Here is a 14722-nt window from a genome sequence, read left to right on the forward strand (position 1 = left end):
CGCCTGCAACTCCAGAGGAGTTACATGCACCTTGCCGACCCTAACCCCCTCCCGCCCCTCGTTGAGCTCTGGCATGAGTAGGGTCTAGTGTTATTTGGCTGCGATTTTCTGTAAGGTGTAGGTACTTCCCCAGTTGGGCTCTGCTCTAGATCTGGAATGACATCCGCTGTGCTGTGCCCTATCACACAAAGCGAGATGACATTCACAATGCCCATACCTCTCTTGTGGACGTAGTTTAAGGACGTACCTAGGTATTTTGCGGAAGTAGTCTACAGCCTACATTGACTGTGATGACTGTATAGACCAATGGCCGATCGGCATTTCTTGCCGCATCGATCACAGATGTATCTTGATTCCTGTGATGGTCTAGCAGCTCTGCGAATTCTTTCCTTACATAAAGTCGCCTATTTCCCGGAGGCGTAGGCAGAGACCACGGATTTCCACTTGCTACGATTCAGACATATCTCTTTCGCGCCCTTCACTTTCATAAAATTCCTCAAACACGCTCACCGGTTTAGGGTGCTCTTGACCTGGCCTTTCTTCAGGATCTGGACCCCTTCCAGCTTTCTCTTCTACTTCTCCCTTATGCACTCTCTTTGATAGCCTTCTTTTGCTCATTCTTTCCACATGCCCAAACCATCTCAACATACCTTTCTTAATTTTTGTCACTACATCTTCAGTCAGTCCAAATCCCTTGTTCCAAATTCTATATTATAAACTCACACTACACATACTTCTCAACGCTCTCATTTTTTTTCTTTTTTTTTTTTTATAACGATAGGCAAGCGTTTGACCACGATCTCACCTGATGGTAAGTGATGATGCGGTCTACGGTGGAGCACGCTTACCTATGAGATACCTATTTACCCTAGCCTTGAAGAGACCCAGATTGTACTCATGCGGAAACACAGACTCGGGCAGGGCATTCCACTCCTTGGCAGTTCGCATAAGAAATGTTGAAGCAAAACGCTTCGTGCGTATTTGTGGAATACCTACCATGAAGCGGTGCCGGAGTGCCGATTGTCTGGTGGTCCGATGGTGAAATGGGGACGGAGGAATAAGGTTGTGCAGTTCCTCGGCACACTCTCCGAAATGTATCCTGTAAAAGATCGTTAGGCTGGCAACCTTGCGACGATGCTCCAGACTTTGGAGTCGAGCATTCGTCAGATCGTCATCATTAATGATTCTCTTGGCTCTCCTCTCAACTGACTCGAGCGCCTCAAGCTGGTATTTTGCTGAACCATCCCACAGATGCGAACAGTATTCCACACACGATCGCACTTGTGCTAGGTAAAGGTCGAGCAGTTGCCTAGGTGTAAAATACTGCCTCACTTTACTTTTTCTGTAATAAAGGGAAATCGGATATTAAGTAAATGCGTGGGCCGATGGCCATTTGTTCGGTATAAGGTGCTAAAGGTTGGTAAAATTATTACTAACTTTTCTTAGTATTCTCATGGCTAATTATTATGCATGATTTAGAAAATATTGTTAAAAAATTATAATGAACACATGTGTATTTGTGTGAAACTTTATGTCGGTCTGGGGGATGGTTGGGCCCCTGCAATTGGTCTGGTTACTTACAAAATGTAATAGTAGTAGTTCCCTGAGTATCATATATCAAAATCAAGAGTGAGAATGTAAGTAAAGTTATTTTTTGAAAGCTTTAAAGCGTCTGGTAATAGTTACCGCCGGTGGAAATGGTCTGACAATGTTGATTATACATTTTTAACAACATTTTCTAAAACATAGATAAAAATTAGCCACAAAAATTTAAGAAAAGTTAGTAATATTTTTACCTAACTTTAGCACCTTGTACCAGACAAATGGCCGTCGGGCCGATATAGCAAGTATGAGGCCATTAAGTATATACTAACACTACATTATCCCATATATTTTATTTATAAAAAAATAAGTAAGGTTTGGCGGCTCTGGGATCTTTCTCTATTTGACCAGTTACTTTTGATGCTGACTGTACTAGTAATAAAATCAACAAGTTTATGTACTCCAGATAACTTAATTAATTTTCTTGTAAAATGGTGTATTAAATTATGAAAATATATTATGGACGTGAGCTACCAATTCGGCTAATTATTCTCTCTCTTCGTCACATTCATAAAATGGGAAAACCGTTAGCAAATCCACTAATTATTGAAAACAGCAGCTGTCGACAACATATTTACATATAAATTAATCCCTAACAATATTTCATATTGACGCTTGAAAATCGTGTGCTTTCTGAAAAATGTAAAATGAATTTACAGAATCCCATTTAACGGCCGGCGTCATTTTAAAATGTATAACTTAAACAAAACAATTTTCATGGAACAACTTTAAATTTAAATTTTATGAGGACAATTTAAAATTTATGTTAAAATATTAATATTTGGGTACGAAGTGTAAACGTAAATAAGATACAGGTGAAGGGACTACAAGCCACAATGATGCATTTTACAGCTTATTCTAAGTTCCATCGTGAAATATGAGTATCTACGTCATAAATTTCGGTGATTGAATATAGGATAAACTATAAAGTATATTTATTTGGTAATAATTACAATGATTAGAATAAAAACTATAAGTAAACTCTAAACTAAAATGAAAATATTACTAAATTAGATCTAATATAGGATAATATATATTAGGTACACATTTCAGATACCTACCCAGCATAAGACGCCAAAAAGAATTAGGAATTGTAAAGGTACCGTTCGGATATCAACTGCAGCTGAGTTACTGTTGCGGTGTCGTTATGATGCTGTTGTATCTGGAAATGACCTTGATTAATTTGAGTGACGTTCGCTGCCGCATTACTGCCGCGATTGACATTCATCTCGTCAATCAATTTCCTCGATAAAATTAGTAACGGAATTAACGTATACGCGGCTTTAATGCGACGGCGAACCCTCACTTATTTTATCAAGGAAATTGAAAAAATCACTAATACAAAGCTGCCTTTTTTTGCCATACTTAGGTATACACCTAAGTTTTCCCCGCACGTTCCCGCCCTAAATTCCCCAGTTAATGAAAACGCTATGCATGCCACCTCGCTGTTTTCATACCGGAATTCCTTGCATCCTAACCACTCAAACCTAAATACCTAAAACTCATACATTTTTGACTCATCTAGGAGCCATTGGATTCGATCGTCTTGGCTTATATCAAAACCCTAAAGAGCCCAGGTTCTTTGAAATGTTTGATAGTTCGCCTCCGATAGGAGTCAGGGGCTATAGAAGCCGAAGTTGGGTGAGGATAGAATTTTAATTGACATCTTAAAGCTTTTGCTCGGGGCGCGAGGATTACCATACGTTGAGATTGTGAGATACAGGACTTGGATAGTAAGTAGCGTCAAGTAGGTAGTGTTTCGTGTTGCTTAGATTAGTTCAAACAATTCACATAAAATTCCAATAATTTTGATTTATTGTGGTGTATTTGCATGTGTGCGTCCGCGCGCACACAGGCGCGGCTATTTGTAATGTACAAAAACCAGTAATAAACGAGCATCTATCAGATCCGGTTGTTTCACTAAAGTACTTGTAGATACCTCACTGGCGACGATCCGTGACTTACCCGCGTGTGTATTTAAAATAATTGTTATTTATAATGGCTACTACTTTTATCGGAAATTTAAGTCATTTTGACCATAACACCCAAGAATGGGAAATTTTCAGTAGTCGTTTGAAGCAGTTCATTGTTTTAAACCAAATAAAAGATGAGATGAGACAGGCAGTGCTACTGACACATCTGCATGACGATACATACCGGCTGTTGAAGAACCTTGTGTACCCGAGTAAGGTAGAAGAGGTCGGGTACGACGAGTTGTTGAGGGTGCTCGACGGTCATTTTACTCCGAAGAGGTGTACCTTCGCTGATAAGACCAAATTCTACGAGGCTATGCGTGACGTGGGGGAGAGTGTCGAGAAGTGGGCGGCTAGGATCAGAGGACTCGCCGTACACTGCGAGTTTGGAAACTCGCTGGACATGCTGCTGCGGGACAAGTTCGTGCTGGGGCTACGCGCCGGCAAGGAGCGCGAGCGACTCTTCGAGCAGGACGCCACCACGCTCACGCTGGCGAAGGCGATGGAGCTGGCACAGCAGACGGAGTGCGCGCAGAAGGCACGCGCCGATGCAGTGGCCGTGGCCGTGAAGCAGGAGCCGGTGTACCGGGCGGGCGCGCAGCCGTCCGCCGGCCGCCGGGACCCCGAGGCGAGGACCTGCTCGGTGTGCGGTATGAGGAGCCACGACGAGAGTAGGTGCCGATATAAGTCCTACCGGTGCCAACTGTGTGGTGAAAAGGGACACCTCAAGAAAGTGTGTACTTCCAAGAAGCAGTCCAAGAGTCGTGTGAACAATGTTGAAGCGACAGAGTTCTCGGCAGAAGGTGGGGACTGCGAAAATTGCAAGGAGTGTAAACTTCTAAGTTTAAGGTACGTTAATTATAAACCAATATTACTTAATGTATCTATTAATAACCTTGACTTGAACATGGAACTGGACTCGGGCTCCGGTGCTACCATTATTAACGATAAATTATACAGGAAAATATTCCCTAATGTATCATTATATAAAAGTGATTTAAAAATGTGTCTATACAATTATCATCAAATAACGCCAATAGGTTTTTTCGTTGCGAAAGTAAAGTTTATGTTAAAAGACCGATTTTTGAAAATTTATGTTATAGAAAACGGCGGTCCGCCATTATTGGGCCGTGATTTTATGGCGAAGTTTAATTTGTCATTCACTGTAGATAACAAATTTGTTACAGATGTAAAAATTAATCAGAGCTCGAGTGAGGTAACAAGGTTGTTAGAACAATTTAGGAGTTTATTCGAAGAAGGGTTGGGCAAATTTAATAAGTTCAAAGTACACTTGCAATTGAAAGAGAACGTTAAACCTAAGTTTTTCAAACCGCGGTCAGTTCCGTTCGCTCTAAAAAAACGGGTAGAGGAAGAAATCGACCGGCTGGTAGATTTAGGTATACTCGTACCGGTTAATTTTTCTGAATACGCAACGCCTATTGTGCCTGTTTTGAAGGAAAATGGCAAGGTCAAAATTGCAGGCGATTTCTCTGTCACGTTAAATAAAGACATGGTTATCGATAAGTATCCGATGCCGCGTATAGAGGAGGTGTTTGCTAAACTAGGCGGTGGTGAAAGTTACACGAAACTAGACCTTAGCAACGCGTACAATCAGTTCGTTTTGTCTGATAGCTCTCAGGCGCTTACGACCATTAGCACTACAAAAGGTCTTTACAAATATACTAGGCTAGTTTATGGTCTCGCCAACGGCCCGGCTATTTTTCAACGCGCTATGGAGTCACTGTTGGTAGGTATTGACGGAGTCAGCTGTTGGTTGGACGACGTGTGTGTGACGGGACCGACGAACGAGATTCATTTGGCGCGATTGCGAGAGGTTTTGACTAGGTTTAGTGATGCAGGTTTAAAGTTACAGAAAGAGAAATGTGTTTTCTTAGGTAGTAGTGTTACTTATTTAGGCTACATTATTAATAAAAACGGCTTACGAACGTCTCAAAAAAAGGTGGAAGCTATTCATAAGGCACCAAGGCCGACTAATGTAACGGAGGTAAAGAGTTTTTTAGGACTCGTAAATTATTACCGTAGTTTCATTCCGAACGCATCGAACATGTTAAGTCCGTTACACGAACTACTGCGCGCGGAGGCAAAATGGGAGTGGGGACGTTCACAGGAGGAGGCGTTTCAGGCAGTCAAAAGGGAGTTAGGCTCTGAGCGCGTGTTGGCTCATTTTGACCCGGAGGCTCAGCCAGTGCTCAGTGTGGATGCAGGACCTGGGGGGTTAGGTGCCCTTCTGGCACAACGCGACCCGGCAACCGGTGCCGAGCTCCCACTCGCGTTCGCCTCGCGCTCGCTCAACGCTAGCGAGAGGAACTACAGTCAACTTCAGAAAGAAGCCGCGGCAATCATTTTTGGTGTTAAAAAGTTCCACCAGTATCTATATGGCAGGCAAGATCCGTTCATTTTAAAAACCGACCATAGGCCTTTGTTGTCCATTTTCGGCAAAAATAGCGGCATTCCTGTCATGACCGCTTCCCGGCTACAGCGATATGCAATTATTTTATCAGCGTATAATTATAAGGTTCAGTATATAAGCAGTGCAAATAATCTCGTAGCTGATTATTTTTCTCGTGCGCCGTTGCCTAACATGAACAATGATGAACATAACGAAGATTATGATGACGTGTCTTATTTAAACTTTTTAGACGACAGTGTGACTCCCGTGACAGCTGATAAAATAAGACAAGCTACCGGAAATGACCCTACACTAAAAAAAGTTTTTAGGTATATGAGTCTCGGTTGGCCGCGAAAGATAAGCTGTGCATCTATTGTACCTTATTTTAGATGCAAAGCCGACTTACAAATAGATCATGGTATTCTTTTCCGTGGCCACAGGGTGGTTATTCCGACAATATTTCGAGATCAGCTGTTACGTGAATTACACACCGGACATTTAGGTATTGTCAAGACGAAAAGCATCGCGCGCGGTAAGATGTGGTGGCCTAACATTGATGGCGATATCGAGCGCTGGATCGGCTCATGCGCCGCCTGCGTGGCCGTGCGCGCCGCCCCTCCCCGCGCCGCTCCCGCGCCTTGGCCGCGTCCTCCGTCTGCCTGGTACCGGGTACATATCGATTACATGTCTATTCATCAGAAAGTTTACCTAATTGTCATTGACGCATATAGCAAATGGTTAGAGTGTCTTTTGATGGACAAAGGTACTACTACTCGAGCGCTGATATGTAAACTTAAGGAAATATTTTCCAGATTTGGCGTACCGAATGTCATTGTATCCGACAATGATATTAAAATTAATTCGGCCGAATTTAATTCTTTTTGTGCAATGAATGGCATTCGTTACGTCACTTCTCCAGTTTATCACGCGGCCAGCAATGGTCAGGCCGAGAATTCTGTGAAAACATGTAAAAAGATGATTAAATGTATAGATAAAACAGATAAGTCAAAAGTTGAGGATAAACTGATGGGCTTATTATTCGAGTACCGTAATACTCCCCATTGTTCTACGGGCCAAACTCCAGCGAGTTTGATGATGGGCCGTAATTTAAGATCACGGCTAGATCTTGTGATACCAGATGTTAATAAAACTAAAGACAATATTGACAAATGTGTTATAGACAATTGTAGAAAATTCAATATCGGGGATCAAGTATGGGTTAAATGGTTTACTGAAAAAAAAGAGATTTGGGTTTTAGGCACTATTCAAAATAAAATTGGTAACCGAATGTTTTTGATTTATGTGCATACTAAAAATACTGTATGTAGACGCCACGTAGATCAAATGCTTATGTATACAGGTGGTGAATTTGACGTTATTAATGAAACCGAGGATGCCGGGGCTGACGAGGACTCGTGGTCGCCACCGCTCGAGCCGCCGCCAGCTCCGGCTGGTTCCGCGCCCCCGGCGGCGTGCGTGAACCCTCCGCCATCCTCCCTCCGGGCTGACAGTCCTCTACAGGCGGATGTTCAGCCGCGTGACGTAGTGAGCGATGAGTACGATACTGGGCTTTCCGGGGAGGAGGAGGAAGTAGAGGAGCGTGAGGGGTCGCGCGCGCCGGCCGCGGTGGTTCCGGAGGCCGCGGAGGCCGTGGTCGCACCTGCCGCGGAGGTGGCGCCCGCGCCCGCCGACGCACGGTTGCCGCCGCCGCTTCCGACAATTACTAGACCGAATTTAAGGCCTAGAGATAAAAATATTAGTTACAAGTGTTAATGTTATTATGTGGTTTAGTTATGTGTGTGTTAGTTATTATACACCTTATTTAGTGTTAAGTACTGATGTATTGTTTATTCTATTGGCAGGTCTTACAATTAACGGTGGAGAAATGTGGTGTATTTGCATGTGTGCGTCCGCGCGCACACAGGCGCGGCTATTTGTAATGTACAAAAACCAGTAATAAACGAGCATCTATCAGATCCGGTTGTTTCACTAAAGTACTTGTAGATACCTCATTTATCCATACCTGTTCATTATTATGCCCCAGGCACGGCACCCCAAGACGGCAAAACGACCTACCTTTTCTCGAAGCGCTTCGTCGTTTTTTTGAACCCTCAAAACTTGGGTTTGGATTCTACCAGATAAATAAAATTCTCGGGGTATAAAAATAGATTGTATTAAAGATTCCCCAGATACGTATTTCAGGATTTCACTTCTACCCTTTAAATAAGGGGATGGAAGATTGTCATAAGCAACTTACAAAAAGAAGTGAAGTCCCATCAAAAAAATTATCATGTGAAATGTTGCCAAGACGAAACCATAAATCTCACACTGTCAAAAAGTTATCATATTTTTAGTAAATAGAGCCAAGCTTCTAACTCTACAAGCCCTAACTTCTCAAGCTCTACATCTAAGTAAAAATATGTGGTTTCGTTGCTGTAAGATGTATTATAAAAAAATATGAATAGTGAATACTTTTTTCACTTTATGCCCATACTCGTATGACGGTAGCGAACCGCCAAGCCATATATTTTGACTAAGATGTTATAAATAAATTTCATTGTTGTTATAAATGTCATCAATAGACAGATTTACCTCGTGAAATATTGTCAGTCAATGGATTGAGCCCATCAATATTGAGCGTAAATCCGAACATTAGAATCACTCAGTAAAAGCATTGCAGGCTTGCGGCTACGGGCCGACTGATGGGTTGTCTGCAGAACGGGATTTGATACTGACGTATTGCTGGCGGGCCAGGAAACTTGGTTGAAATACTTTTTATTGCCTATCATGTTAAACATTGCATAAAAACTGTGATTTTTTTACCAAGAACTAGCTGTCATTATACATTCTTTAATACGTACCGGTAAAATGGGGTGAGTAGGTTTCGCGGGGAGAGCTGGGTTATGAGTGGGGAGAGAAGGGATGAAAGGGGGGTGGAAAGGGATTTTAAGGCTACCGCTACAAAAAAAATGTAAATGGAGCTATAGTAATACTCATGATAAAAAAAAATCGATCCAACAATCTTCCAAAATCACTTTTGTATGAAATCCCATGTCACCCCAATTGCGAGGGACTAAGGGGTGAGATGGGTTTTCCTGTTTATCGTCAATTTTATGAAATGGAACTACCCAAAATAAAATAAAATCTAAAATTCAAACGTCCGGAACACTTATTATCCAACCAGTCAGTTTGCATGTGTACAAATAAAATGTTATCGAGGTTTGAATGTCAGTTTTGACCCTACTCACCCCATTTTACGGTACACATTTTAGTAGAATTAATGTTTAACCGACTGCCGAAAACTAAAAACGTTCAAAATTTGACTTCAATCTACGTTATCTACACATTTGAATGTAAAATAAAATACATCATTCATTTTTAGGGTTCCGTACCCAAAGGGTCAAACAGGACCCTATTACTGAGACTTCGCTGTCCGTCCGTCCGTCCGTCTGTCACCAGGCTGTATCTCATGAACCGTGATAGCTAGACAGTTGAAATTTTCACAGATGATGTGTTTCTGTTGCCGCTATAACAAAAAATACTAAAAACAGAATAAAATAAATATTTAAGGGGGGCTCCCATGCAACAAACATAATTTCCCTTAAGAAACATAAGAACCCTTCGTGCGCGAGTCCGACTCGCACTTGCCATACTTTTTTAAGTATGTCCATACATAATTCCATGTCCATATCCTAAACTTTAATTTACCCTTAATGGTTAATTAGTTCCATTATAATATAGTATAATTTTCTATCTCAGTAAAGTTTGCATAATTTATATAATATTCGAAAAATATCACAAACAAACATCTCAACACGCGCTCTGGTATTTTGATTCGATTTTATTTTCTTATTTAACATGGTTGTATTTTACATAAAACATGATCTGGGACTTTTATCTTTATTTAGATATATAAATAAATTGTGTTATTAACTGCAAAGATTGCTATATAATTCACCAAATCTATTACTCGTTGTATGGCAATCAAAAATAAGCCTGTTACTGAAAAGTACTATGCTAGTGATAAATAATGTTCCAATAAATCAAGTTCATAAAAATAAACAATTGTAACCATAGGAATTTAATCATTTTTACTCTTTTTTGTGAATGATAATTCACATCCAGCCGCGTGTTTGCATCTAACGATGTAACCAATAATTAAATACAGACACGATCTAAATCTAAAAGTATCTAAATTACGATTGAAACAAGCTTTCAAATCATCGCTATTTTATTAAAACCTCTCTATTGTATTTTATCAGCTAAAACCATTATGACAGAACTTATGGACCGATTAAGTACCGGACGGTGGTCGTTTGGGGAAATTACGTCCATTTCCCCGGATAGTGACCGGATCCTCTACCTCTACCAAACTCTCTCTCTTTCGAACGAAATAGGTCAATAGGCAGAAATAGAATAATATTTCTACCTATTGACCTATTTCTATCTTATTAACAAAATTAACATTCTACATAGCCCTGTAACTATTGTACCGCTGTCTGCGGAGCCGTACCCTTGTCAGCTGATAATTGCCCAGGATTAATGTAACAGATGTACTCCCTTTCATCATCATTTATAGTAATCTTCTATCTTTACTCAGCTATAGGTATCTAAAATAACTGGTTTTCGCAATTTACCAATAGCAAACAGATGTTTACCTAGCATAAATAAAATAATAAAAGTTGCATATAGGTTACCCCGAAGATTGCACGGGGATTCTTTTGTTTTACCCACAAAATTTGACCCACTTTCCGATTTCCGATTGAGCTAAAAATTTGCATAGATATGTAAGTCGGGTGACAATAAAATATTACGGTAATATCGAGCTGATCTGATGATAGAGACAGGAGGTGGCGATAGGAACTGTGTAAAACAACGCAACTTAATTGTGTTCGGGGTTTTTAGAATTGTCTCCATACGCATTAGTTACCTGTGGTAACAAAAGTACAGTCAGAGATAAGAGCTTGTATCAGAAATAAATTTAATGCCAAAAACTTATTCTCATAAATGCCTTACTCAACGTTGTGCGGCAAATTTTATTGTGGAAACATAGGAGCCCGCTTATTTCGGAGCTCAGAAATACGTGAAAAAAGGTTTACGGATTAAAACCTAAGGCAAATGACAAATAATAAAGAATAAATATATGTTGGAAAGAGTAAATACACAGGAGAGCAAAGTTTGAATGACGGAGTACCTCATTTATGACTTGGCTTCACGACTTTATATATCTGATAGAGTCATAGGTCTAACAACTTGTTTTCTGATCCAATGTAAAAACCTTTTCACTGGTCAATTAATAATCAAATGATCAACAGCTATTTGATGACCGGCCTGGCCTAGTGGGTTGTGACCCTGTCTATGAAGCCGATGGTCCTGGGTCTTAATTCCCGGTAAGGGCATTTATTTGTGTGATGAACACAGATAATTGTTCCTGAGTCGTGGGTGTTTTCTATGTATTTTATATATAGTTGTCTGAGTCCGCACAACACAAGGCTTCTTGAGTTTACTGTGGGACTTAGTCTATTTGTGTAAGAATGTTACCTATAATATAATATACTATATATTTAACTTAGGAAGTAAATCACTTTATATATCTATACCTAATATTGCATTTCTTCTGTAAACAGGGGTATCCTTTAAAACAGCCTATATTTTGTTTAAAGTAAATCTCCGTTCTAATCCAGATTACGAAACCCTGGAGCGTGTGACATCACCCCCGCACCCGCTTAGACGTTTGAAAGTTATTTTGTGTTGCAGAAAAATAACGTTTTATAAAAGATTCATGCGAAATTTATTAAGTACTTGAATTTATTAAGCACATTTGAGTGTACACGAATCTGAAATATTTCAAACTTTGTGTTGTGTTAACATCAAATAAATCATTTATATTTACATAAGTACCTATTTATACATATAAAAATACTTTACTATATGAGTACCTATTTTATGTATTTTAGTTTTTTATAGGTACTTAAGTAGACTTTGAATTGCAAATTTTAACGAAATGAAGATTTTACAAGCCTGTCTCATATAGCATATTTGTTTGGCTATTAGCGCACGTTTATCGATTTCCTAAAAATTTGTCTCATAATCTTGTAACGATAATTATATATTCTGGGTATGAACAGATTGGTGATGTACCTACGGCCATGAAAAACTTAAAGAGATTTTTTTTTACCCTTTGGTATGATGAACAGATTATCGACATAATTACGACCATCATGGTTCATAAAGAATGAAATTAATAACATTTATATTTTATCAACGTAACATTTGGATGGTAACTGGAGCTGCATTGAATATTGTCTACAGTTACCGCGATAATTATTCATGAAATAAAACTATGTAAACGGATCATATCACGTACTCGTATAATGAATTTGAAATATACGTCGGGATGTATAAAATCATGGACTGCTGCTGTGTGTTACTAGTGTCGCGGTATTAATCCTGTATCATTCGCGTGTCTTGGCCAATTTCCTTGTTGAATCCATATTAACACACCTTTTTTCTGAAATTACACAATAATCATCACTTAAAATATTGTTGTATACTTAAAGAAACTCACGATGCATACACAAAATATTGAAACCAACCAAATAATTACTGAAATTATCATTTCTAATAAGATTTTCAACAATATTTTGCAGTAACGAACGGATCATCTGACATTAGGTCTAGATTGTCTATAACTCGTATTGTTGGAACTATGGAAGGTAGAGGTAAGGAATGAAATCTCCATATACCAAAAAGTGTCATCAAAAAACCTTAAATAGGTGGCTCTATAATACCTAGAATACTTGAACAAAAAAAATCAAATCATAGACAGCTCACTTCACTCCGTCAATAACGGGAAGGTTCTTAGCGACTCTAGCGCTACTCTGGAGAAATTTGGAACTATTATTTATAGCTGACAGCTGGACACTTTGCCCTTAGGTCGCATGGTCCGACTGACTAGTCCGATCAATCGGAATACGAATATATTTTTTTCCCGCTGGCTCGATTGATCGGAATATAAGGACTTCTCTAATTCTCGTAGTCCTACTATCGGAGTAACGGGATTTTAAAAGTTCGTCTAGTTCGATCGATCGAACCACGAGACCTTGAAAAATCCTCTTAATCCGATCACACAACTTTTATTTTTCCTGTTAGTCCGACCGATATTTTTTGGTTAATTTTGTACTCTACCAACATCTGGTTTTTAACACTTTTCTGGTAACAAAAGTGTTTTCTTACTTTCGACGTGATCCTGGGTAGGAATGGAGTCGATTGGCATCAAAAACAACAACAAAATGACCTTTTTCTCGCACCCTGTATGTTTTACCGGAAATCTGTTACCGCCAATTTTCATCAATTTGAAATCGAGGGATGGTCTCTTAAGGCCATTTTTACCTAGCAGCACGGGATCTGGTAGCTACCCTTACTGACCCAAAATCTAATTCCACCCTGTAGGTATATTCTTAACCCAAATTTTATTTTAATTTAAATCTTACATATTTATCAGAGAAAATATAGAAAACTTACCAATTGCCAGTGTCTAGTAGTGAGTTAAGATGAGATAACGTTTACGTGTCATTAGCCGGACTTAGCAATAATATCAAGTCTACAGTTATGTCCGATCAATCGATCCAACAGGAAGAAAACACGACCTCGTGGTTCGGTCGATCGAACTAGACGAACTTTTAAAATCCCGTTACTCCGATAGTAGGACTACGAGAATTAGAGAAGTCCTTATACTCCGATCAATCGAGCCAGCGGGAAAAAAATATATTCGTATTCCGATTGATCGGACTAGCCAGTCGGACCATGCGACCTAAGGGACACTTTGGCAACAGTTCTACCATAAGAGATTTCACTCCTTTTAATTCCACATTCCATAGTTCGAACGTCACATTTGCTAACATGATAAGACACGTAACGTCAGCTACATTCACTAACCGAATCTTCTTCTTCTCTTCTTCACTGGCTCAGTGATCCAAACAGGATCTTGGCCTCTGACACAAGAGAGCGCCACTCTGCCCTATCCTGCGCCACTTCACGCCAGTTGGGTATTCCGAGGGCGAACAGGTCTTTTAGGACTTCGTCGCTCCAGCGATATCTGGGACGCCCAGAAGGACGTTTTCCACCCGGATGCCCCACATACGCTCTTACGGGTGCACTAACCGAATCTTCTTCTTCACTGGCTCAGTGGCCCAAACAGGATCTTGGCCTCTGACACAAGAGAGCGCCACTCTGCCCTATCCTGCGCCACTTCACGTCAGTTGGGTATTCCGAGGGCGAACAGGTCTTTTAGGACTTCGTCACTAACCGAATACTACCTTTAAATTATTCCGTAGTTTTATTTAAATCAACTTATTCCAGCGTGTTACAAAATGGTGCCAATTACCAAATCCCGAGCGTTCTGTTCATTTTAATTGCCTCCATGAATTGCAATCTGTTAATTTGTATGAACTGCCCGTTAACTTTAACGAGACAGTAACTGCCATTTTAACAGAATTGACGTCGTTAGCGGGAATTAACTAAACGTGAAATTAATTAGAGAATTTTGAGGGAAAAGTTATGAAATACGTTGAATTTCAGAGAACTTTGTTGGGATGGGTATGGCATCTCAATTGAAGAAGAAATCATCATCTTATTAATTACAATAAAACCGGCCAAGTGCGAGTCGGACTCGCATAGGAAGGGTTCCGTACCATTATCTATAAAAACGGTCACCCATCCAAGTACTGACCCCGCC

At 40.1% G+C, this 14722-nt stretch overlaps 1 protein-coding gene and 1 long non-coding RNA gene across 3 annotated transcripts; one reads left to right on the plus strand and one right to left on the minus strand.

Annotated features, from left to right (window-relative positions):
• Positions 1-3453: 3453 nt before the first annotated feature.
• Positions 3454-7944, plus strand: LOC133529026 (uncharacterized). Of its 2 annotated transcripts, none has more exons than XM_061866613.1 (2): positions 3454-4424; positions 4763-7944. In XM_061866613.1, the coding sequence occupies exons 1-2, from the start codon at positions 3601-3603 to the stop codon at positions 4773-4775; spliced, it is 837 nt and encodes a 278-aa protein (XP_061722597.1). In that variant the 5' UTR covers positions 3454-3600; the 3' UTR covers positions 4776-7944. The 2 variants fall into 2 exon arrangements, with proteins under 2 accessions (XP_061722597.1, XP_061722598.1); XM_061866614.1 differs by having other exon boundaries at positions 7848-7936.
• Positions 7945-12333: 4389 nt separating this feature from the next.
• On the minus strand, positions 12334-12634 carry LOC133529303 (uncharacterized). The gene is made up of 2 exons (XR_009801119.1): positions 12582-12634; positions 12334-12496 (listed from the first exon to the last, which is right to left on the minus strand). It is a non-coding gene; the product is annotated as an uncharacterized LOC133529303 (long non-coding RNA).
• Between the last annotated feature and the right edge of the window lie 2088 nt (positions 12635-14722).

Source organism: Cydia pomonella, chromosome 20, assembly GCF_033807575.1.
Source record: "Cydia pomonella isolate Wapato2018A chromosome 20, ilCydPomo1, whole genome shotgun sequence".
Taxonomy (NCBI): Eukaryota; Metazoa; Arthropoda; class Insecta; order Lepidoptera; family Tortricidae; genus Cydia; species Cydia pomonella.